Source organism: Gouania willdenowi, chromosome 7, assembly GCF_900634775.1.
Source record: "Gouania willdenowi chromosome 7, fGouWil2.1, whole genome shotgun sequence".
In the NCBI taxonomy this organism is placed as follows: domain Eukaryota; kingdom Metazoa; phylum Chordata; class Actinopteri; order Blenniiformes; family Gobiesocidae; genus Gouania; species Gouania willdenowi.
The window spans coordinates 28,270,381-28,293,543 of NC_041050.1; the positions used below are offsets into that span (position 1 = coordinate 28,270,381).

Sequence of the window (23,163 nt, forward strand, 5' to 3'; positions counted from 1 at the left end):
ACTGACTTTTATCAGCTGAGTGACAGAATATGATACAAAATATCAATCAACATGGATTATGATAATGAAGTAAAGTAAATTCACACATTAATTTGTTATTGTTAATAGTTTTGTTTCCACATTTAATTTCATCTATTAATTAAAAAATATAATCATTATTTTTACTTTTTTCGAAACCAATTTATTGAGTCATTTTTTTGTTTACTGATAAAAATGAGCTGCAATTAAGAATTATTTCTTTGGCTCTGTTCTGTATATTAAAAACAGAAAAATAAATAAATACAAGGAAATTATGAATGAGAAATATTTCAATGAATTGGGCAATGGAAATAGGGTTGAAAATATAATTCTGACAATAAGCATGGCTTAGTCATTAAAAAAAAGATAGTTTATCTGTCCAGTATTAAAGGCTGGTCTCTTTACACACATTTTACTGCGTTAAAACTAATCCATAAATATTTGTCTTTACTAATAAGTTTAATCACCCGAGCAGCAAACAAAGATTTTCACTGACAATACCAAAGATATTGTCAGTTATTGCTATTTTCTGTCTGTAGTTTCTGTTTTGACGTTAACAACAAACAATATTGCTTAAAATATTACTGTCCCTTTCTATCATTACAAGCTCATTAGCATTAATCATTTATTTTTATTTGTGGACAACTTTGTTTTTGTTTAAAATAGTGTCAGACTTTTGTTTTTGAGATTAGGCGACCCTATATTGTGGTGTACATTACTGATAACAGAGCAAATGTTTTTAACATTTTAACAAAATACAGATAACATTTAAAATTTAGCAGAACACACATCACTGACTAAATATATACAGCGAGAAGGATAACTCACTGATGTGACAGTGTTTGGCTGGTAAAACCTACTTTCATTTTGTTCCTTTCAAACTCATTCTGTGGATAAAATAAAGTAGCAGCTGAGTTTAAAATGAAACAACATTGTTCAAAGATTCTCACAACAGATGTGTTGAAGATACACTAACATTTCCCAAGCACTCCTCGGGGGCCTGTCAGTCTTGTGGAGCATGCTGTTTTCCCGTAGATTGTCTTATCAGGGGTTGGCATAGCTGCACCCTGGGATAGATGATGGGCGGAGTCAACTCAACTCAACTGAACCAATTATGTTTGAAACGAACACCCAAAACAGTCACTTTATGTTGCACCAGCAGGTCCACACTCATGTACTTTAGTATTAGCGATGCGTGTTGGAGCGACTTGGCCTGTCATACACACTGTATGTACCACCTGCTGATGTGTTACTGTGTAGTAGCTCGTGGTTGTGAATATCTTGTTGTGTCTTTACCAGGTTCCCGGCTCGCAGCTCAAGTTTTGCCTGAATGTGTTCAACTGCAAACTTTGTTCTCCCTTTGAGGAGAACCTGTGAGGTAAGTGAGCCACTTGAACATGACACAAAACTGATATTTAGTCTACTTCAGACACATCTGCTCATAAACTAAGATTTATGGACATGGTGGATCAAGGTACAGCGAGAATTACTTCCCTCCAACTTGCTAAATATGGCGTTATCTCCTTAGAGGTGATCTAAACTGGAAACAGCCCATCTCTAAACACAACCATGAAAAGTAGATGCATATCTGTCAATTAATATTGTACATGTATAATATATTTTGTGTGTGCGTGTGTGTGTGTGTGTGTATGTATGTACGTACAGTATGTATGTATGTATGTATGTATTTTTGCTATGATTATCAATTATTATTGTACATGTATGTTATTGTGTGTGTGTATTATTTTGCTTTGATTATCAATAAATATTGTATATGTATATTATTTTTGCTTTGATTATCAATAAATATTGTATATGTATATTATTTTTGCTTTGAAAATCAATTCATTTTGTATTTTGTAAAATGGAAAGGGGGGGGGGGCTAAATATAAACTATAAAAAAGGCTTCTGCCCCTCTTCCCTTGGTCTGACCAGAGTTTACTGTACAATGTTTATGCTCTGACTCTGACCAATAAACCAAACCAATCCAAGCCTATTCTAAATTTTCCGTTGTAAGATTTGGTTTGTTTGTGCAATTCAAGGCAGTAGCAGCTCCAGGCAGGCTGTGTGGAGGAGTCTCTATGACCACTATGCTCCCTGGGCTCAGGTCTCATGGAGCTCCTCAGGATACGGACATGGACGTGGCGTGGCAGGAGTTGATGGCCATCACAGAGCTGCAGGTAACTAAATATATACGATATTTCTCTCAGAGCTGTACCTTATTATAACTCTATTTCAAAATCTTGAATATGTCTTATTAATCTGTCCTTTTCTGCAAAAGTGTTTCTTACTTTTATTCTTGAAATTGATAGTACTGTATGTGGTGAGTCTAAAAACGAATGCAAGGGCCTCACAATAAAAGGACCCAGTTTTGATTCCCAGGGCAACTTGGTGAACTTTCTCTGTGAGATGTTTATTGGTCTCTCTCTACTCTGGTTTTCCTCATCAGCTTAATGTTCATGCAAGGTTTTGTACTAGCATGGCATCAACCACGCACTCTCACCAATAATTCTGTTGTTCAGTTATTTTGTAATTGATAATGAAATAGCTTTTACTAAAACGTCTTAAAAGGCATTGAATTCACAATAAAAGAAAACAAGGCCTTAACTGTCATTAAAATGTCTTAAATCAATGTTTCAAAAGTCTTAAATTTTAACATGCTAAGTATAATTTTATTACTGTAATTAGTCTAACATTTCAAAATAATAATTTTTTTTTAAAATTTATAAACAACTTGGGAAAATGTAAATTTAATGAAATGAGATTTTTTCTTAATACTTGTATTTTTGTTGTTTCTGACTAGTTTTGTAGTCATCTTGTGTTTTTGGACTGATTGTGACTATTTTAGTGTGTGTGTGTGTGTGTGTGTGTGTGTGTGTGTGTGTGTGTGTGTGTGTGTGTGTGTGTGTGTGTGTGTGCGTGTGTGCGTGTGCGTGTGTGTGCGTGTTTGTGTGTTTACTTGGGGCCCGACAGTTGACCCTCTGCAATTGATGTGGCATCTTAAAAAGTCTTGAAATTGAATTTGACTGAAGCTATAGGAACCCTGTTTTAACAAGAGACATTCATATACAACTGTTATTGCAGGAATTAAGTCAGGTTACAATCACCCCACCATAAAATATTGCAGCTGTGCTAAAGTGTTATAAACTATGACTTTTAAAAAGTGGTCTGTTAAAAAAGAAAAAGAGAAACCCTAAAACAGAAGCTGTGAGTTGGCCTGCTAATGAATTGTTTTGTTACATTTTTGTAATTGGGTGAATGACGTATAAGGATTTCACTGCATAATATTGGGCATCAAAAAATGGGCATCAACAGCAAGGTTTGCATGAATATTTTGATGAAAATAAATATAGAAATACTTAAATACTAAATACATAACTAAAATAGGGCAGAAAATACATTTAAATAGATTTTAAGGGATTTTAAAGCCGCACCACATGATATTTTTTATTTTGAATAACAGAATAAATTACAGAAGTAATTTAATGTTTTAAAAAAAACAGTGAGCGCATATATCCTGTTACTAGAAATTTTATATCTTTTTATGCATTTACTAAAAGAAATGCAGCTGGACAGAAAAGTGAGCTTGAGATATCAGGCAACTGATACCAATCAAGGGATTATGGGGAAGAGCAAAATGCTCCTAGTAATTGTTATAGTAAACATTAAATCAGGGGAAAAGGATTATATTTATTGGCCTAAATAGTTTTATTTTGGAGAAAATCATAAAAACGTTGCCAATTGTTTTATTAATAATAGTCCAAAAAGTTGAATTTTATATTCTGTTTACCATATATGTACTGTCTCTACATGTAATATTTGATTTTTACATATAGCCGTTTTTTTCTACTGTATATGTAAAAAATATAGGCTACAAATATAGGTCCAAAAATCTTTCCTGAGTTGTAACAACAGCCCATAAGTAAAAATAAATTTGTGTAAATGTACGTGAAACATGTTTTTTGAGTACAGGAGCTCGTAAATGTGAACTTGTCAATGATAATCTAATCTTAATCTAAAGTTATTCATGGATTGAGAGATTTTGAATAGGGGTATACTATGAGCCTCTTGGACCAAACAAAAGCCTCCTGTTTCGATGTGAAACTTGATCACATCTTAGAGAATCATTCAGGTGGCAGACTGAAGTGGGCAAAGTAAATTCTTTAGAACTGCAATCCAGAGCTCTTTCTAGCATTGTAGGGAACGAAGAGATATGATGTTTGGGGGGCCCCCAGTTTCTGTTCCTAATCCAAAAATAGTCCACGAAATGCTGAATGATGAGTACCTATGTCGATGACTCCCATAAAACCGGTCGGCAGACTTCCTACACAGCGAGACTTTGGAGTCCAACAATTTTGACTTATAATTGAACCTTAAAAACAGTAGCTAAAATTAACGATAATAGTTTTTACCTCCGGTAAGGAGGCAACATTTTCACCAGCGTTTAATTATGCTTTTGTTTTTGTGTTAGCAGGATTAAGTCAGAAGTAATGGATTTTGATTTTTAATTAAAGATAGACCCTACGCCATGGAAGATTTTAGAGGGGATTCCGGTTAATATACAGATTCTAGATCAGTTTGAAAAATCCTTATCTGAATTTCAAAAATTCAAATCTTGGTTTGTAATTGACTGATCTTTATGAAATTTTAAGTTTTGTCAGATTGGTTCCTCAATTGAAAGATTAATCCTAATGGATGTGCCAATACATTTGGACCTACTGTATCGTTATTATGATCATTGCGCTCTATGCAATTGCATAGAATGTCTATAGCTGGAAACGGCAATGGTGCAATGTAAAGCCAAAACCTGGGTTGATATACACTGTACACAGCAGCATAGGAGGAAGAGGAAGCTACTTTGGTATCGTGTCTAATTCTATTAGTGCCTTCAACTCAATGCTTTAGTGCCAGAACATTTTGAGCCTGATTTTCCTGACGGTGTGTTTTTCAAACAGGAGTTTGAAGCTACCAGTGGCGGCTCGTACGAAACAGCACAGTACCAAACCATGGAGCCGATGGCACCTGTGGGAGAGTACGGAACCGCATCGTCCCTTCCACACCGCCCTCCGGCTTCTTGTGAGCTGAGCTCCGCTAACATCTACGGCGGCAGTTATTCTGAAGGGGTTAGCACCAACAACAAGGACCTCATGTATGGACACACAGAACCCCAGCACGTTCAAAAAATGCTCCACACATCTTCACATTCACAACCCACCGTCATGGCTCTGAGGGATTATATGGACATGTCAGATGCTACTCAGGAGCACAGGAGAGCAAACATCTGCCTCTCCCAGGTTGTTGACCGCAACTTGCGATGGACTACACAAGGACTAACGGGAAAGCCTGGCCACACTGACGATATTGAGTCGGACTCTGGTCTATCCTTGGATTCCAACCCACCTTTAGCGTCCCCTGATAATCCAGCATGTGGTGCACTAAATTACCAGAGTAGAGACATTAGCCTGGCATATAGTGATGGTGAACCAGATTCTGTGATTAGCAAAACACGAGAAGTACACACACTTTACCCAATCGGATGTCAGAGTCAAACTACTGAATATTTGCAAACAGGACCACATTTACCCTGTGTCTCATCCCAACCAGGTGTATCTCATTTTCAAGGACATACTCCAAGGCCTTGCTCAGTGACAACCCAAAGTCAAACCTCTGCCTTATGCAACATGTACAGTGAAGCTGCCATGACCAGCAGACAGAAAATCCCGCTCAAGCAACAACAAAGCATCTCTACTACTGCTTCCCTCAGTCGAGACGAGCGCCGGGCCCTAGCTCTGAAAATCCCTTTCCCAATGGAGAAGATAGTTAATCTTCCTGTGGATGACTTTAATGAGCTCCTCACACAATATACCCTCACGGACACCCAAATGGCCCTGGTTAGAGACATCAGACGCAGAGGAAAAAACAAGGTAGCAGCTCAGAACTGCAGGAAGAGGAAGCTTGAAAGCATCATTCACCTGGAGAGAGAGCTGAACCAGTTGAAGGCCCAGAGAGAGAACCTGGTGCAGGAACGCCTGGAGTTCCAGCACAGCTTGACTTTTATCAAATGTTGCCTTGCAGACCTCTATGCAGAGGTGTTTACTCAGTTAAGAGATGAAAACGGTCAATCATACTCAATGGATGAACACTTTCTACAGCAAACACCGGATGGACAATTTTACCTAGTCCCTCACACAATGCAGTGACAGCAGCATTAAAATGCCCATTTTAATCTTCTCTGTGATGTTGGAGAGGGGGTCCATCTTTCTAAATGAACCCAGTGTAAGGCCAACAGACAAGTCAACATGAGTAATAAATCACTCAAACCAACATGGAAAATAAAGGCATCTGTCATTTTCTCCTGAAATACCAGTGTACTTGGGTTGTTAATATTGTAAGAAAAGAATAAAAGCATTTTAATCCATCAATAAAACCATATATTTACTATGCAATAGACAGTATGTGAATAATTGTTGGGCCACACTGAGGTGGGAACTTTTAGAATTATCTTTTATTTTATTCTTTACAAATAAAGGGAGAATATGAAATAAGTGAATTTCTAGATCACATTTTTAAAACTATATTATTCAAAAGTAGCATATGGTAGAACATGTGAATGTTACATCTACCAAAGTGGCATTGCAGACTGCACTGGCAAAGCCTGGCTCTTTTGGAATAATTTGGCATCATTTCTCTACGTGTCACACTCTAAATTTCAGTTAGGTATTATCAGTGTTCATTTTGTTGACTAAAAATTTGCATCATAGTTCAAGTGGACTACATTTTTCAAGTGACAATAACTAGACTATATGTTAATAAAAACTAAACCATTAGTCACATGGGAGAAAATTCAATTAGAATCAGCATCAGTTTTATTTAGTAGTAATTAGACTTGGTGGAGTGCACAAACTATATTAGATCTCGTGATCATATGTATTGATTATATCAAATATGTCTTTTTTCAAACATCAATACCATTCAACATCAGGTTGATTATTTAATTTTGAATCTTTTAAAAATTGCATGAACTTGTATGCTGTATATTTTACTTGATATAGATTAATACTAAAGCCTGATAAATTGAAAATTCTGAAGACCAAATTTTTACATAAAGTGAGATGTTTTAGTCAAAAGACTGGCTAAAACTAAATCTGTTGTCAAAACCACCACGGGTTACAAGTTTAAACTTTAATGCAGACCAATTTGCAATAAACAAACAAGCTTTGGAGAAAAGCTTAAATGAATTTAGGGTATACTAAAATAACTTCAAAGTAAAAAAAAATAAAATACATAATCACAAGTCTAATAAACTGAAATGATTTTTTTAATCCTTTCAAATATGGGCATATGAAGGTTGATTTGATGCTTTGCTTAAAGATTCTGGGAAATAGCAGCTGAGCATTTGGCAAACTAGAATTTTAACCATCAGCCTCCAGTGAATGATTTCTAAGCTTGAGTTTATTATAAAAACTGTATTACTCATGAAGTCAGACTAAAGTATGAAGATATTTCATGTGAAGGAACCAGTAAGGTTAAAACCCACTTCACTCAACATTTTACTGTTATGCACTTCATGTTTTATACTGGTAACCAGGGACTTACAGATGGAAACTTGCAGTTTACCTATATTCTGGTGTAGAACATCTTTGTCTTATGTCTATGCATTTGTCCCTTCAAATAAAGACTGTACTTATAAAACTTTAAATCACTAAAGCACAATATACTATTTACAACTTACATTTAGTCATCTAAATGGTTCAAATCATCAGAAAGATAGGGTTCAGTGGCATTAATTAATTGATGGACAAACTAATATACATATAACTAACAGAATTTCAACTGAATACACCTAATGGACATGCCCCATACCAATCAGTGCATCTCATTTTACGACCTGCTTTGCCCTAAAGGAGAGTATTTTAAACTAATGTCTGGAGCTTGGTACCATGAAACCGATACATAGCAAAACATGACTCGTCACAGATTAGTGTAAAAAATACTTTAATAAAAGTTTTTAAAAAACAAAACTGCACAGCAGTTAAATGTTTCCATCTGCGTCTGCAGCCATTGAACCCATCTGTAAGAAAGAACCACAAAAAAACAAGTTAAGATAAATCTAAAGTAAATATGCTAATGTGCAGAAGTTTGTAAGTTCACCTCATTCAAGCCATCACAGAAGTCCAGGTATGGGCACCTCATTTGATGAGGTCATGACCTAAAAAATGATGAGAGTTAGTAAATTGCAATTTTCTAACTTCGTTAAGGATTTGTTTGGATAGCATGCAGCGTTGGACCTTTGGTTACAATGGGCAGAGGCTTATAACCAATCAAACAATTGCAGTAAAACTTGTCAACAGTTAATCATTACTTGGCTACATAACGCACTACAGGCTAAATGACAAAAAGCAAGTTACTATCGGTAGTTTAGAAGTCTGGTCTTACCCACAAAAAGCACTTAAGCCTTTTGGCAGCTGCTGCCTGCTAGACTCAGGCTGCTCTCACTCTCCCCTGCTTCATTGATCCTGGCGATGGTTTTGCTACGTCTCTCCCTCAGCTTGCTTCCATGGCTAGCCTCAAGAAGACTTTGCATGTAAGCTAGCATCCTCCAGATGATCTTTGCCGAGACCAGGGTAGAGTTCGTACCAAGTGATGGGCTCTTTATGGTGGTAGCCCTTTATTCCTCAACCAGCACTTACTGACTTATTTATTGTGGTGTGATGAGTGCAAAAGGCTTTCTGTAACTTCACCTTCACCAAAAACATTCAAGAGGCTAAGAATTAAAAAAAACAAACTGAAAAGTACTTTATTTCAGCTTGTATTGACAGATACAAATAAAAACCAGAATTGGAGCTCTACATAAAACCTTATGGATCTGTACTTTACAGATAATGAAAAATACATTGTAAAGGAAAACATAACCACACAAACATTTAAATGAAGGCCCTCCATGAATTCTACTGTACATCTCTTCTTGCAGCAGCAGTAACCTGCCACAACTGTTTGGCTGAGCAGATTTAGGAGGTAAACCTGCAGCTGCCCTGTCACTTCTCTTCCTCTCCTTGCTCTCCTCTCCTAAGTAATCAGTCCTGTTGAACAATATGGAACAACATTGTTAACTGAGCACTGACTGCATCAGTGACCTAACATCCAGAGTGAATTCACTTCAAGTTATCTGAACTTAATGACTCCCTTCAGAGTAACACCAGGGTTTACAATATCAAACTAAGTGTCGTAAACCTCTTACCAATCTTAAAATCGGCCTGAGCGTCCATAACCACTGTTTGAGCCACTGCCACCACCATAGCCACCTACAAAGTCAACAGCAGAAGCATTGAGCAAAAAAACAATGCCGCCAAGAGGATTCAAAGCCTTCAAATTAAACTTACCAAAGTTCCTGCCGCCGCCGCCACCACCGCCGCCACTGTTAAAGTTGTTCTTCATCGGGCCAAAGTTAGAAGACTGGGGGTCGTAATGGCCCATGTTGTAATTGCCGCCGCCGCCCCCTCCACCACCGCCACCACAGTTGCCTAAGAGCACAAAAGCAGTCAGTCATGAACATGGTGTCTGGAAATGAAAGCTGTTTAAAAAAAAAAAAAAAAAGAATGCTCACCATAGCCATTGTTGTTGTCATAACCATTTCCGCCATAACCACCACCACCACCTCCACCTCCCTGGTTGTAACCCTGGTTATACCCACGATTGCCACCATTATTATAGCCTCCTGGACCTCCGGGCCCACCTCCATAACCTAAAATAAAAAAACAAAAAACAATTAAAAACCCAAGCCATTATTTAGCTTGTGGAAAATAATGTTTTACTTGCCTCCATCATTATTATTACAATTGTAGGGCCCATCATTGTAACGACCCCTACCACCGCCGCCACCACCGCCGCCTCCACCTAAAAGGTGAGCAGATTTGGAGTTAATTTCACAAGTTTTAACATCTTATTATTAACTCAGATGTCTTACCCCCCTGATTGAAGCCTCTGTCATAATCATAAGGACGTCCACCACTGCTACGACCTGTAAAACAATTAGGTTGTTTGAGTTGACCATTGTACTAAAAACAAATATCGAAAGACGATTTTGTCTTTACCAAACTCACCTCCCCTAGCTCCCATGCCAGCAGTCTGCATTTCCTGCTTTGTAAGCGCCTTCCTCACCTCACAGTTGTGAGAATTAATGGTGTGATATTTTTGGACTGCAAAGTGGATTTAAAAATATATATAAACAAGTCATGATTTTCAGAACAAGTAAGCTGTAAAGATTGAACATTTTCAAATTGTACTTACTGACAATCCTGTCCACAGCGTCATGATCATCAAATGTGACAAAGGCGAAACCTCTTTTCTTTCCAGTGCTGCGATCCGTCATGATATCGATCACTTCAATCTTGCCAAACTGCTCAAAATAATCATGCAGGTGTGACTCTTCTGTGTCTTCCTTGATGCCTCCAACAAAGATCTTTTTCACAGTGATGTGAGCACCTGGTCGGTTTGAGTCCTAGATTTGAACACATTAGTAGTTTAATACTACATAACAAGCTAACTGTGCACGTGCTAATACTTTAGCCTCATTCCGCTATAATAATCACCTCTCTGGAAACAGCCCGTTTGGGTTCCACCACTCTTCCATCAACCTTGTGGGGGCGAGCAGACATTGCAGCATCAACTTCATCCACTGATGAGTATGTCACAAATCCAAATCCCCTTGATCTCTTGCTGTTTGGATCCCTCATAACCTACAGTGAAAGCACAGCAGTTAGAGATTTTTATGTAATTACTTTGGCATTCAGTAACAGAACTGTTCAAGAAATCAAAAGTTGTAGATTAACTAAAATCCACTTTAAGTTACATTTGTTTTGAATTTGTAGAATAAAACTTAGGGAACCAATGTTTGAGACAGTTAGGGGTTTAAGAAAAAGGGTGCTAATGCAATGGGGGGGGGGGGGTACACATGATTTGACAAAAATATATATATGAAGGGGCAACACGGGACAAAAAGGATTGGGAACCACTGGTTTATAGTATCGATGCCTTACCACGCAGTCTGTGAGGCTGCCCCATTGCTCGAAATGGGCCCGCAGACTCTCATCTGTGGTCTCAAAGCTCAGACCTCCAATGAACAGCTTGCGCAGCTGCTCAGGCTCGCGTGGAACCTGTAAAACATAAACACTGCAGTAAATAAACAGTAACGCAAAATGGAATAAGCAGTAACCGGAGCTCTGCGCAACGCAAATCAAGAGGAGGCGTGTAGGTGGCGGCATGGCCGCCATTAACATTTCCGTAATGCAACACAACTGCGCTCTACACTAGCTCAAAACTAACCATTAATATGAACTAAAACACGCTTAAACATGTCGTGAATACATATTTAGCATCACAATTGATGAACTTGTGGGCGACCTGAAATTCTTCTTGATATTACACAAAAGCCACATGGTGAGAGATACTATAAAATGGCGGCGTAACAATACCGCAAAGCGCTGCAACGAAAAAGCAGGCCCTCGTCATTTCTACTACTGAATCTATAAATTAACGCACACACGTTGACGAAATACCAAATAAAACCTTATTGGAATCAATACTCACGTCTTTACCCGACATAATTGGAAGGTTTCTCCTGCGACCTTCTCGCCCACAAACAAACGGAGGCGAACTGAGCAGACAAAGCCCCGTCTGCTCTAAACCATGGTAAAGGGAGGGCAAATACACAGGCTACACACGCACTGATTGGTCAATTCTTCCCGCTGCAGTTTGTCGTCAGGTCTAATCACGTTTTAATTGGACAAGTGTGTATCAATCATTTGTATCGACCAATCATTTAGTGCCAAACGTATCCGTGCTACAAACGATCGGATTGTACATCACGATAAACAATTTATAGTCGGATATTTTAATTTTACCTAGCATGTTTTATAATACTAATAAAACAGCAGGGTCATTTAGCTGACTGCTAAACGCTGGTGGAAAACACATAATAGCAAATACTTTTTAAAGCCTTTAAATGTGTAGGTGGGCGGAGGTGAAGTTGGCTTCTGATTCATTGCTTCCTTTGAGGCAGTGAAAAAAAGTCAAAACGTTTTAACTAGTTAGGGTACAGGGTATTTATTAAATAAAGCATTTTTGTCTGTTGTACTTGTCTGTAAAATGCAAGTTATTGTGACTATTTCTGATAGATCATGATTACCAAACACATTTTAGTTTAATAAACTAATCGATAATGATGGGCCAAGATAGTAGCTCATTTAACTAAATGATGGAAAAAATTTAAAATTGTTTTAGGTTTTGTTGCCAGAATAACTTATGTTACTTAAAGAGTAACTTACGAGTGGTAACTCATTATCAATGGCAGCTGTTTTAAAAGTATTTAGATGCGTATGTTTGTATGTCCTAACAAACAAAAAAAACTATCATAAGTTGCATTTATTTGTCTACGTTGCTTTAATATACATGTTTAGAGCCTCTATCTTTCTTGTGTTGCCCTTATAAGTGTTTTTTTTTTTTTTTTTAGTTCTGTCTTTCTTTTTAAACTATTTTAATAGATTATGCACTTAATGTCCTGGCTGCTTTTTTATTGGCCCATGTGACCAAAAAAAATGTTTTGCTATTTTTAAACATATTTGATGATTAAAAATGTTAGCCTGCTTTTGAGCTCATACTAAGGGCTGGGCAAAAAAAATCGATTCATCGAATTTGTAGATAAAAACAATTTTTATTTTTCAAATTCGAGTTTTTAATTATTATTATTTTTTTTTTTTCCCACCACAGTTTTTTCGGACTTTTTCGCGTTCCGATGTGAGCCAGCCCCCTCTTTGTTTACATTTGTTTACCCTTTGTGTAGGCTATATGTGTGCCACAGGCATGTTAAATTTTTTATGCTAAAGATGCTAAAGGAAAAGTTTATTATTTTTTTTAGTTGAAATGTTATATGTTGTAGAATATGAAGTTATCTGATTTCTTAATCAGAAAATATGAGCTACTGTGAAGTTTCTGTAGCACTTTTGCTTAAGCCTGGGTTAAAGCTTGAAATTATTGAATGACAGAGTCTCATTTAATAATAAAGTTGCACTTTTGACAATATATCTGATGACTGCAGTCATTTTAAGTGCATTAAGAAACAAAAAAAAAAAAAAGATACAAATCAAATCGAAACTTGAAATTTCTTCTTTTTTTGTTTTTTAAGGCAAAATCGCCCAGCCCTACTCATACAATGAAAGTGTAGAGCAGAGTTTGATGTTCTGTGCAAGTCAACATCAACAGATGAGCTGTATATTTGACTTAATTAAATATTTTTTCCTAACTTATATTTAGTGATGATAAAAGAAACCCGCACCTGGTTTAGTCTTCTGAGCTGTCATTTTTATATTATTTTTTTTATTTTCCAAAGTGTGGGTAGCGACTTTAAAATGTGTGTTTTAATACAGAACCGAATACTACGAACAAGAGACAAACTTCAACGACGTTTTGATGCGTAACTGCATAATACAAACTCGATCCCAAATGGGCACGTTTTGAAGCAAGCATCATATTTAGAGCCACCTACAGTACATTTATCTCAATAAACGTGTCCACACAAAGGCGAGGGAGTCTATTACTCGTGTGGCGTTGCTAACGCATTAGCTAAGCTAGTAAAACGCAGGCCATCAGCTGACCTAGGGGCGGAAACATTCATTGTGAGCCTCATCGCGCGCTTTTTACGCACACCACCTTTATGTGACTGCGGCTAGCTGCTAAAGTAGCTACTGTGTTGTCTGCTACAGACTGCTGCTCCACCTAAACCTGGTCTGCCACCGCCGCTACCTGGTCCAACCTGATCGTCTAGACATCCAAAGGGTATGGTATTGTTTGCACTACTGCGTGTTTTATGCTATTAGGGAACGTGGGTTTGTTATTTGGTCTCAAAGTTAGTCAGGTCCCTGTAACGTTAGCATACAGGCTAGGAAAGGGAGCTCATTGGTTAGCATGTATAACAGCATAGCGCATCGATTCTGTTATATTGCGTTTTCCTTATCCTTATATTATTCCATGTGACTGCATTAGATGGAAATAACGATAGTTATGTCTAAATGGGTCAACACTCGATGCGGGTTTTTTTTTTTTGGGGAGGGGGGTATTGGTTCAGCAACAATAAGATTTTGGTTTTTCGGACATGTTGTTTTCCCGAGCAAACTAGCGTGATTTTATTTTCACACTGCTGTGGTGTTTGATGACAAACTTCAGCATTTAGGGTAAAATATCAGTTGTTCCATAACAACACTGCTTCTTTGTGTAGGCAGTTTATTGTTATTTTGTGTAAATGCGCCATGGCCACCACCAAACTAGCATCCATACACCGATGCTGTTTCATACAAAGATCACACTCAAGAATACGATGGAGATTAATTAAACTCTGTTGTTTGTTATTGTAACACGACAAGATATGTTATTTGTCACACACATGCAACATGCATTCAGAGGTGACTCGTAAGACTCATTAGAATGTTCCAGTCCTGTGTTTGGATGAATAAATAATTATGTGTTTCAGTAATTGGGGTATAATTATGTGGTGCAACAAAAGTAACATTCACTTAAACTTTTGTTTTGTGCCACATTTGTGATGATCATCAGAAGTCAGTCATTACTTTAGCAGGGACTCAAGTAAAATTGTAACATAGCACTCAGTGGACTGCCATTTTAAACCAGTGGTGAGCTAGCATCTTAGACAAACTGATTTTCATGGATTATCTTACTTAAAGCTCTTTCTATATGGATGTTTTTTGCGTGATGATTTTTGAATGTACCTTTTTTTTTTATGTTTTTATGCTTTTTCATGTGTACATGTAGGTTTCCTGGCCTGTGACACACTTGCAATGGGTAAAAAGTCTCGCGATGAGGAATCTGCATCCTCTGACGAGGAGGAATATGTGGTGGAAAAGGTTCTGGACAGAAGGGTGGTGAAAGGCCGGGTGGAGTTCTTCCTTAAGTGGAAAGGATATTCGGAGTAAGTGGACAAAAAAAACTAAATCCAAAAATATGTGAGAGCATCTGAGTATGAAAAGATAAATCCAGATATATTATATTTATAGTATAACTGTTGTTTATTTGTTCTTAAAAGCAAGAAAGTTGTATGAAAATAAGCAATTACACACACAAATCAATTAAATATAACTAGGTGATTCACCGAATATTCGGCAACTGAAATATATCCGGCCAAATATTGCAAAAAAAAAAGCCTAATTCGGCCTTCGGTGGAGTGAGTTAAAAGCAAAGCCGAATAGCTGCGTGTGACTCAATCAAACAGTGCAGTGATTTTGAGTCAGAAAAATGTGTGCACGTTGCTGCACAACCAGAGCAGCAGCGTCAGGTCCTCCTTTCCGCACACAAACACAGCCAGACTCTCTTTTCCGCTCTCCGTCACCAGGTAAAAGTTGGAAGCCGTCCAATTCCACAACCGAGTCCGTTGTTAGCGCTGTGAGCCACGAATCCGTAAACATCTCCATCGTTTCCTCCTCAGTTCACAAGCGATGTTGGGTCTCGCTGCATAGGCTGGTGTAGCACTAGCACAGAGTGCTAACAGCTGATGTGTGTGAACAATGGCCGTGGCTCCAAGCAGTGACTCCCAACACGATTGGCAGCAGAAAAAGTAGTGCAGTTGGCATTTACATATATGGCAATAAAGTATAATATATATTCTATATTAAACCACGGTGTTTGTTTTAGCTGTTAGATAGTTGGAGAGGGAGGAGCTCACATTCTAGGAGGCATGGGCAAAATCCAACTCGCCCGTTTGAAGCTGGCTTTTTACAGAATGTGGAGTAACAAGGGAGGAAACAGAACTTTTTCAACTTTGGCTCTGAATGAGGCTAAAGGAATGTATACCACTGTAGCAAAACCATTAGAAAGTGATTTTTTTTTTCATCATACCTCTCCTTTAATGTACTTTAGGTTTTTTTTTTTTTGGAATGCATGTTTTGTTTTGTTTGAAGGGCTAATATAAATAAAAAAGTTATTAGACTGGTGACAGTTGCCTGAGGTTTTTCTACAATCGATAAATTTTCACACATTTGCCAGAACTCTCACTGGAAAGAACTGTAAAAGTTTTTTTTGTTTGATAAGTACGTTAACTTATTAATGTTGCATTTATTTTTCTTTGCACCTGTGACCAACGTGATGAATCCTAAAACCAAACTGCTCAAAAAAATAAAGGGAACACTTAAACATGACATCCTAGATCTCACTGAATTACATTAGGAATTCATATCCCATTTGAAAATCTTTGTTCATTGGATAGTCAAATATGTTGAGAACGAAATAACATAAGAATCATCAGTGAAATCAAAATTATAGATAGGACAAAGGTCACCACCTGTGGAACCCTTCCTTTATGGGGTTATCTTGTCAATTGCCTCATTTCTTTATTCCACCTGTTGTCTTTTCCATTTGCACAACAGCAGCTGAAACTGATTCACAATCAGTAATGCTTTGTCGAGTGGTTGATTTCCCAGAAGTGTGATTGACTTGGGGTCACATTCATAGCGCCCTATAAAAATCAATTTTATTTTTATCCAAATTCTGGGTTTTCCGCATTAATTTAAATAAAAAATTTTAGAAATAGTAATACCTTTTTAAAGAAAATATTAGTTTTTAACTCATGTGAGGAAACAAAATAAATACTATTAAAAAAATAAAACCGTAATTAAATCAAAATGTATGTCAAAAATAAAAATGTAATTTTCAATAATGAGTAAGCTACAATTAAAAAGTAGATATAAAGTTGTACTGACGGGGATTTTTCTGATTTCTCCTTTTTAATTATTTGCGTCTTATAAAGATGTATGAGAGCAGCATTAATATCATCCAATTTCCCCTCAGGGATCAATGGTTTACTGAATCTGAGCAGGTTTATTAATTAAGTTTTGATGAAATGAATATTCCAGACCATAATGATTAAACAAAAACAAATGGACGCAAGGAAGCATTAGTTATTTCACCACTAGGGGCCAGAATATTTTACAACACGGGTGGGCAACTCCAGTCCTCAAGGGCCGGATTCATTAGACTTTTAGATGTGTCCCTGCCCCAACACACCTGAATCAAAATTATTAATTAATGGGCCCTACATTTGTTTTGTTTTTTTAGCAGTGTACTTGCAGCCATTTTAATGATTGTACTAAAATGGATGGATGTTTTTAATTGATTTTCTGCGTTTCAAATGTTTACCAGAAAGCACAACACGTGGGAGCCAGAGAAGAATCTTGACTGCCCAGAGCTCATCGGCGAATTTATGAAGCATTATAAGAAGGGCTCCAGCAGCGGCGCCAGCTCCACACCGGGCAGCGCTAGCAAAACAAGCGCATCTTCCATGGGACGCTCCAAAGAATCGAGCAGCTCAAAGAAGAAAGGCTCCGACGATGACGAGGAGGGAGAAAGTAAGCCCAAAAAGAAGAAGGAGGTAAGAAAATCGGCCTGATAAGTGTGAGTTTAACGGTTTTTAGCTGTTTGTTAATCAGTTATTCTAAGAACGGTTTTGATCTGTCATCTTTCAGGATGAGATTCTGGTTGCACGTGGCTTTGAAAGAGGACTGGAGCCTGAGAAAATCATCGGTGCCACTGACTCGTGTGGGGATCTAATGTTTCTTATGAAGTGGTAAGTTATTCTAGCCTATAATCCATCCTAATCTTTTTGTATTATTAAATGTTTAATACAGGCGATTAGTCTGGAAGCGGTCACAGGGCGTTTGAGTTCTGAGGAGCTGAGCTGAGTGGGACAATGCTATAGATATTTATAATGTATATAGATTTTAACCAACAGATTTTTGATTGAAGCATATGTGCAAAATGTACAGGGTGTCTATTTGTACAGTTGACATATGGACAACCCCTTGTGCTATTGGTGCGGTTACCGAAGTACACGTACGTGGGGTATAATGGTTAGGGTTAGGTTATAACCCTATATCACAACAATTTTTAGGGTTAGAGTTGGGGTTAGTTTTACGGTTAGGTTTAGTCTTAGTCACGTGATCTAAACTAGCCAAATAGGAGCGCTGTGTACGGAATGAATGTCGGTATATTGATACGGCAACTGTACGGATAGCCACTGCCTAAAATGTATGCACATTAAAGAAAGAAAAAATGTTCATAGCCTGTAATATGTCTTTCCAAATGGTAACTAAATATACGGCTCTGGTGCGTACGTTAACCCAAATACAGTCCGGCATTTTTTGAAAAAAATAAGTAAATCCATTTTTCCCTCACCTTAAAAACTTTCCTTTGTTTCTGTGAAATTGTTTAGTTGTGTCCGCTCTGACTTTACTCATTATATTTAATCAGACATTGATATGATGACATGTTATAGGTTTGATTTTTTTCGTATAGACAACCTTCTTTGTTTGAGTCCATTTCTGTTTTAATTACATACTTTTGAAAAATAGGTTATAAAATATCTTGAAATGTTTTTGTTAAGTTAAGAGTTTGAGGCCCTTATTTTTCCACCAAGTAATGGCTTGAAAAAGCCGTAACACTCAGGATAGGCCATCTAAAAGATGCAGCCTTACTGTTTAATTCCCTGTAAGCAGAGAATAAATGGATATTTCTGTTAAATAGCTGCACAAATGACTCATAAATACAGTGCATTGGTTTCTGATAGGGTACTTATGATTCACACTTCAGTGGCATTGCAACTTGTCCGTTAACCTTTGATGCAGCACAAGTTGTAATAGGATGGTTCTTTGAAGCCACATCTGAGTGTCATATTTCTACTGGCTAATCACCCATTAGCACCTCTAATAGCCTCACTGTCCATCCATATCCAAACAGTAAGCAGCACTGTAAAACCTCAAGTAATTGCATTTTATGTGCATGGATATAGCAGGTCGTCACTCGTGCTGCCGTTTGTTCACCACTGCATGGTTTAAGTGACACACTGTTCACTTTTATTCAAGGCTTACTTTAACAATACCACAACAAGGAGTTTTATACATTGTTACATTTTTAATAACTATGGAAACCGACTATCAGTCTATGGACGAAGCCCTGGTTAGAATGGTATACATGCTTTCTGTCCCTATGGAAACTGCATTATATGAATAAAATTTTAATATCTATCCTGATGGATCTTTGACTGTAAATTAGTTATTGGCCCAGGAACAAGAACAAAACATTAATACTATAGCTGTCCCAAACGATTATTTAATAATACTAATATTTAATAATTCAATGCTACAATAAGGATCTAAAACCAACTCTTGTTAACATTTCAACATTTATTGAACATTTATTAAATCAAACACTTAAACACAGCTTTGCAGGTCATTGCACAAGAAAAGTGTATTCAAAATAAAATAAATGCAGCCTGAAGTTTTCTCCAAGTCAGTGAAGTGACGCCTGGATAGAAGGGTGTTTCGTGGGTGAAATGTATTTACCATCTACTGTGTCAGGTCTCTGATTTTTCTTTTTAAAGAAATCTTGGTTTGTTTATTACTGTAAAGAGGAAAAAAGAAGCACATGAATATTCACAGTAGCAAATTAGTTTCAGCTAAATTCAGTCTACACCATGCATACATTTATTTTAATATACTACAGCCATCTCAGAGGCTCAACTTCATGATTCAATTAAAAAAACAAAAACATTTTCAATAAATAAAAGGTTTTGTTTAATCAAAAATAAATATTTTCAATCAAAGAAGAAAATTGTTCAAATACATAAAAATATGAAAATGTATTATTTTGGTTGAAGTAAACTTGATTGAAAAGTTTTTTTTTGGGGGGGAAAATAATTAAATTAGTATTAAATGTAATTAGTAATATCAATACTAATAACGTTATACTTATTTTTGAAGTTGAGTCTCAGAGATGGCTGTAGTATATTAAAATAAAACATTCACTTGTGGATGTTTAATGGGAACAGGTCTTTAGATCGTGGAACTTCTATAATAAATGGCTACATTATGACATAATGTTTTGATATATACCGGTTCCACTATATCAAAAACGTGTCCGTAGTACTGCGGGAAGATAACGACGGTAACGTCAATAGTCGCGACTCGCGATGCATTTATACAAAAAAAAAATCAACAGTTTAGCGTCACTTTGTTAGGAAGAAAAAAGAAAAAGCCATTCTGTATGAATAATCGATCACACATTTCAAATTGGGATAGGAAATAGTATTCATATATAGTTTTCTTATCATTGCTGCCGTACTCGTGTGGTATGCCATCTGGTTTTTGCATAGTTTAAAACTATGACATCACTGGAAGGTTGAAGAGTTAAAATTTCCCACGCTTTTGAAGACCGTGTGCAGGATTTGTTTGCCATGTATCGCTCTCTGGTCCTAAGCATTTGGTGGCTTAGCGGCTAGATTTCTGGTCCATTACCGCCATCACTGGACTGGTGTGGGACAACCTATATGTTAGGGTCGACACTAAATAATGAACGTTGACGCATTAATGACGTCTGCACATTGTTCCAGCTCTAATTCATACAGATATCAGACTGAATGGTCAGTGCTGTTTGCTATGACACGACGTTCTGAGACCTTTTGTCCTGTGCAGGAAAGACTCGGATGAGGCCGACCTGGTTCTTGCCAAGGATGCCAATCATAAGTGCCCTCAGATTGTCATAGCCTTTTACGAGGAGCGTCTTACCTGGCATGAGGACAGCGACAAGAAGGAGAAGGATGCTGTGAGCGCGTAACCTCCGGAGGAAACAGGGAATGTCCTCCACTGCAGGGACATTCAGCCAGACATTTTTTCTTACCCCAAACTCCCGTCCTACACTCTGACAGTAAGCACCTGTTTTGTCCTCTCCATCGGAGCCTTCAGTGACCCGCATGAAGCCCGATGGGCGAGGAGGATCCACCTGAAAGGGAGAGAATGTGGAGGATGACGTGATTTGGGGCGAGAGTTTTTACTTTTTCTGTCTTTGTATCCTTCACTTTTGTTTTGTTTTTCTTGACTTGTATTGATCTAGTTTTTTGCTGCATATGGTTGTTTTTATCCAGATACTCAACCATGGACCCAGAAAGGGCCATTTGGTAAAAGTTAGTAGAAAATGCTTAAATGTGACGTTGTCTCAAATTGGGTTTCTAAAGCATGTGTATCTGAGGTGAACATGGTAAAGACATTCAGCACTGCTTCCCACTTCCTGTGCTGAAAGTATTTTAATGAGTTTAGTTTGTCAACTCTGCCCAGGCATAGAAACCTCCTGTAACGGTTCTTTTTACCCATCGTTAATAAACACATTGTAATGATTTTAAACGTCTTCACTCTATTTCGAGCTCAGTTAAAGAAAAGAAAATGAATTTAATTCAATGTCATTATCATAAAACCCAGCGTCTGCCACCTTGTGGTGGAAAGATTAAATTGGAACTCATCTACTCACGTGACATATAGTAATCTGGATACATTATTGTGGTGAAATCTGTTGACTAGTTGGAGTGTTTATTGTTAAAGTAGTGGCAATATTAACACTACAACCTGTTTTCTATTGTAGTGATTATTTTTGATTGCCATAAGGGTTAAACCATGTTCAGTAGTCTGGTTACAAACACCTTCCACTCTCACAAAGGCTGACTGATACTTTTTACACTTCACTCCGTTGTACGAGGTTGGGACTCTCGGGACCAAATTTAATGTTTCTTTGATGTCTTTCCTTGTTCCGCTTCATTTAGTTCCGACTGTGAATAATGGCTCTTATTTGGTACAGTACAAAAACTATGATTCCCCCAACATCGCTCCGTTATCAATCTGGTCGTTAAAATAAACTCGGCCCAAAATGTTTTGCCATTGCAGAATTTTTAAACAAAAGGTAGATTTGTTTTGTCTGTGTGAATGAATGTTATCGATGTGAACAGTAGCACCCTTTAATAAACATTTTCATTGTTACACTTTTATGTTGGTTGGCTTTCATTATGATATGAACAATATTTGGGGGAAAAAATGAATTGTCAACATTTACACCAGAAGTAGGAATATGTTAAACTTGTTTTAATTCTGAGACCTGAACCTGTAAAATCTCAATATTTACTGTAAATACTGATAGATTTTTCCTTTGTCCATGTGTATATGTTTCTAACTAATGAAGAGTCTCTTTAATTTTTATGAGAAATAATAGGGTCAGTTCCTCGTTTATGTTCATCACTAATGTAACACAAGGCTTAGAAACATTGTCGGGCATCAGGAAATGAACCACTAGATGTTTATTGTTGACACATTTTGCACTGGAAAATATTGGTGCTCCGATAAATCAATTTTTTTTTAAATTTGTTTTTATTTGCAATTTACTACATACAAACAACTCATAAATATAAGAAACAAAACAAAAGGAAATAAAACACAGGAAAGCAATAAATAAATAATCGAAACAAAAACAATAATTTTAACGCACTCAAGTGATCTAGGTAATTGTCATCACTTCTTTGTAAACAGTCCACTTCTGCCAGTTATTTTCGTGGGTGTGTTTATTTTTATTGGCCTATTTTACATGTAAACCATTTTTTTTAAATTCGTATTGTGTCAGGGTCGGCACTGACCCGTTTTTAAATACATAAAAGTCACAGGTCTACCTAAGCAGTCAGGACAGAAAGACAAACGTATTGTTTAAACTGCAGGAAATATCTTCATACGAGCATATTCATACACACAAGCATATTCATACACACATAAGCATATTTTACACACACACACAAGCAAATTCGTACACACACACAACCATATTTTTACATACAAGCATATTCATACACACAAGCATATTCTTACACACACACATAAGCATATTTTACACACACACACAAGCAAATTCGTACACACACACAACCATATTTTTACATACAAGCATATTCATACACACAAGCATATTCTTACACACACACATAAGCATATTTTACACACACACACACACAAGCAAATTCGTACACACACACAACCATATTTTTACATACAAGCATATTCATACACACAAGCATATTCTTACACACACACAAGCATATTTTTACACACACAAGCATATTCTTACACACTCACACACAAGCATATTCTTACACACACACACAAGCATATTTTTACACACACACATGCATATTTTTACACACACACAAGCATATTCTTACACACACACAAACATTCTTACAGACACACAAGCATATTTTTTACACACACACACAGGCATATTTTT

General features: G+C 37.0%; 3 protein-coding genes across 5 annotated transcripts; 2 read left to right on the forward strand and 1 right to left on the reverse strand.

Annotated features, from left to right (window-relative positions):
- Positions 1-1,125: 1,125 nt before the first annotated feature.
- Positions 1,126-6,295, forward strand: nfe2 (nuclear factor, erythroid 2). Its single transcript, XM_028453470.1, has 4 exons — positions 1,126-1,245; positions 1,318-1,396; positions 2,061-2,198; positions 4,974-6,295. The coding sequence occupies exons 2-4, from the start codon at positions 1,349-1,351 to the stop codon at positions 6,216-6,218; spliced, it is 1,431 nt and encodes a 476-aa protein (XP_028309271.1). The 5' UTR covers positions 1,126-1,245; positions 1,318-1,348; the 3' UTR covers positions 6,219-6,295.
- A 2,494-nt stretch (positions 6,296-8,789) lies between these two features.
- LOC114467408 (heterogeneous nuclear ribonucleoprotein A1-like) lies at positions 8,790-11,756 on the reverse strand. Of its 3 annotated transcripts, XM_028453663.1 has the most exons (11): positions 11,605-11,756; positions 11,055-11,171; positions 10,608-10,754; positions 10,306-10,516; positions 10,110-10,214; positions 9,983-10,036; positions 9,835-9,912; positions 9,623-9,760; positions 9,399-9,539; positions 9,257-9,320; positions 8,790-9,098 (listed from the first exon to the last, which is right to left on the reverse strand). In XM_028453663.1, the coding sequence occupies exons 1-10, from the start codon at positions 11,617-11,619 to the stop codon at positions 9,262-9,264; spliced, it is 1,065 nt and encodes a 354-aa protein (XP_028309464.1). In that variant the 5' UTR covers positions 11,620-11,756; the 3' UTR covers positions 8,790-9,098; positions 9,257-9,261. The 3 variants fall into 3 exon arrangements, with proteins under 3 accessions (XP_028309464.1, XP_028309465.1, XP_028309463.1); XM_028453664.1 differs by having other exon boundaries at positions 8,790-9,320; positions 10,119-10,214; XM_028453662.1 differs by having other exon boundaries at positions 8,790-9,320.
- A 1,936-nt stretch (positions 11,757-13,692) lies between these two features.
- cbx5 (chromobox homolog 5 (HP1 alpha homolog, Drosophila)) lies at positions 13,693-21,881 on the forward strand. The gene is made up of 5 exons (XM_028453996.1): positions 13,693-13,848; positions 14,839-14,995; positions 17,218-17,446; positions 17,541-17,641; positions 20,544-21,881. The coding sequence occupies exons 2-5, from the start codon at positions 14,865-14,867 to the stop codon at positions 20,683-20,685; spliced, it is 603 nt and encodes a 200-aa protein (XP_028309797.1). The 5' UTR covers positions 13,693-13,848; positions 14,839-14,864; the 3' UTR covers positions 20,686-21,881.
- Positions 21,882-23,163: the final 1,282 nt, after the last annotated feature.

Bases quoted from the DNA above. Each gene is read 5' to 3' on its own strand.
- LOC114467408 (XM_028453663.1), bottom strand. The intron at 10,755-11,054 runs GTAAGGCATCGA...CTTTCACTGTAG, and splicing joins GCAGCCTCACAGACTGCGTG to GTTATGAGGGATCCAAACAG. The intron at 9,540-9,622 runs GTGAGCATTCTT...TTGTGCTCTTAG, and splicing joins TGACAACAACAATGGCTATG to GCAACTGTGGTGGCGGTGGT.
- cbx5 (XM_028453996.1), top strand. From the start codon at position 14,865: ATGGGTAAAAAGTCTCGCGATGAGGAATCTGCATCCTCTGACGAGGAG. The intron at 14,996-17,217 runs GTAAGTGGACAA...AATGTTTACCAG, and splicing joins AAGTGGAAAGGATATTCGGA to AAAGCACAACACGTGGGAGC. The intron at 17,642-20,543 runs GTAAGTTATTCT...TGTCCTGTGCAG, and splicing joins CTAATGTTTCTTATGAAGTG to GAAAGACTCGGATGAGGCCG.
- nfe2 (XM_028453470.1), top strand. From the start codon at position 1,349: ATGTGTTCAACTGCAAACTTTGTTCTCCCTTTGAGGAGAACCTGTGAG. The intron at 1,397-2,060 runs GTAAGTGAGCCA...GTGCAATTCAAG, and splicing joins CTTTGAGGAGAACCTGTGAG to GCAGTAGCAGCTCCAGGCAG. The intron at 2,199-4,973 runs GTAACTAAATAT...TTTTTCAAACAG, and splicing joins TGGCCATCACAGAGCTGCAG to GAGTTTGAAGCTACCAGTGG.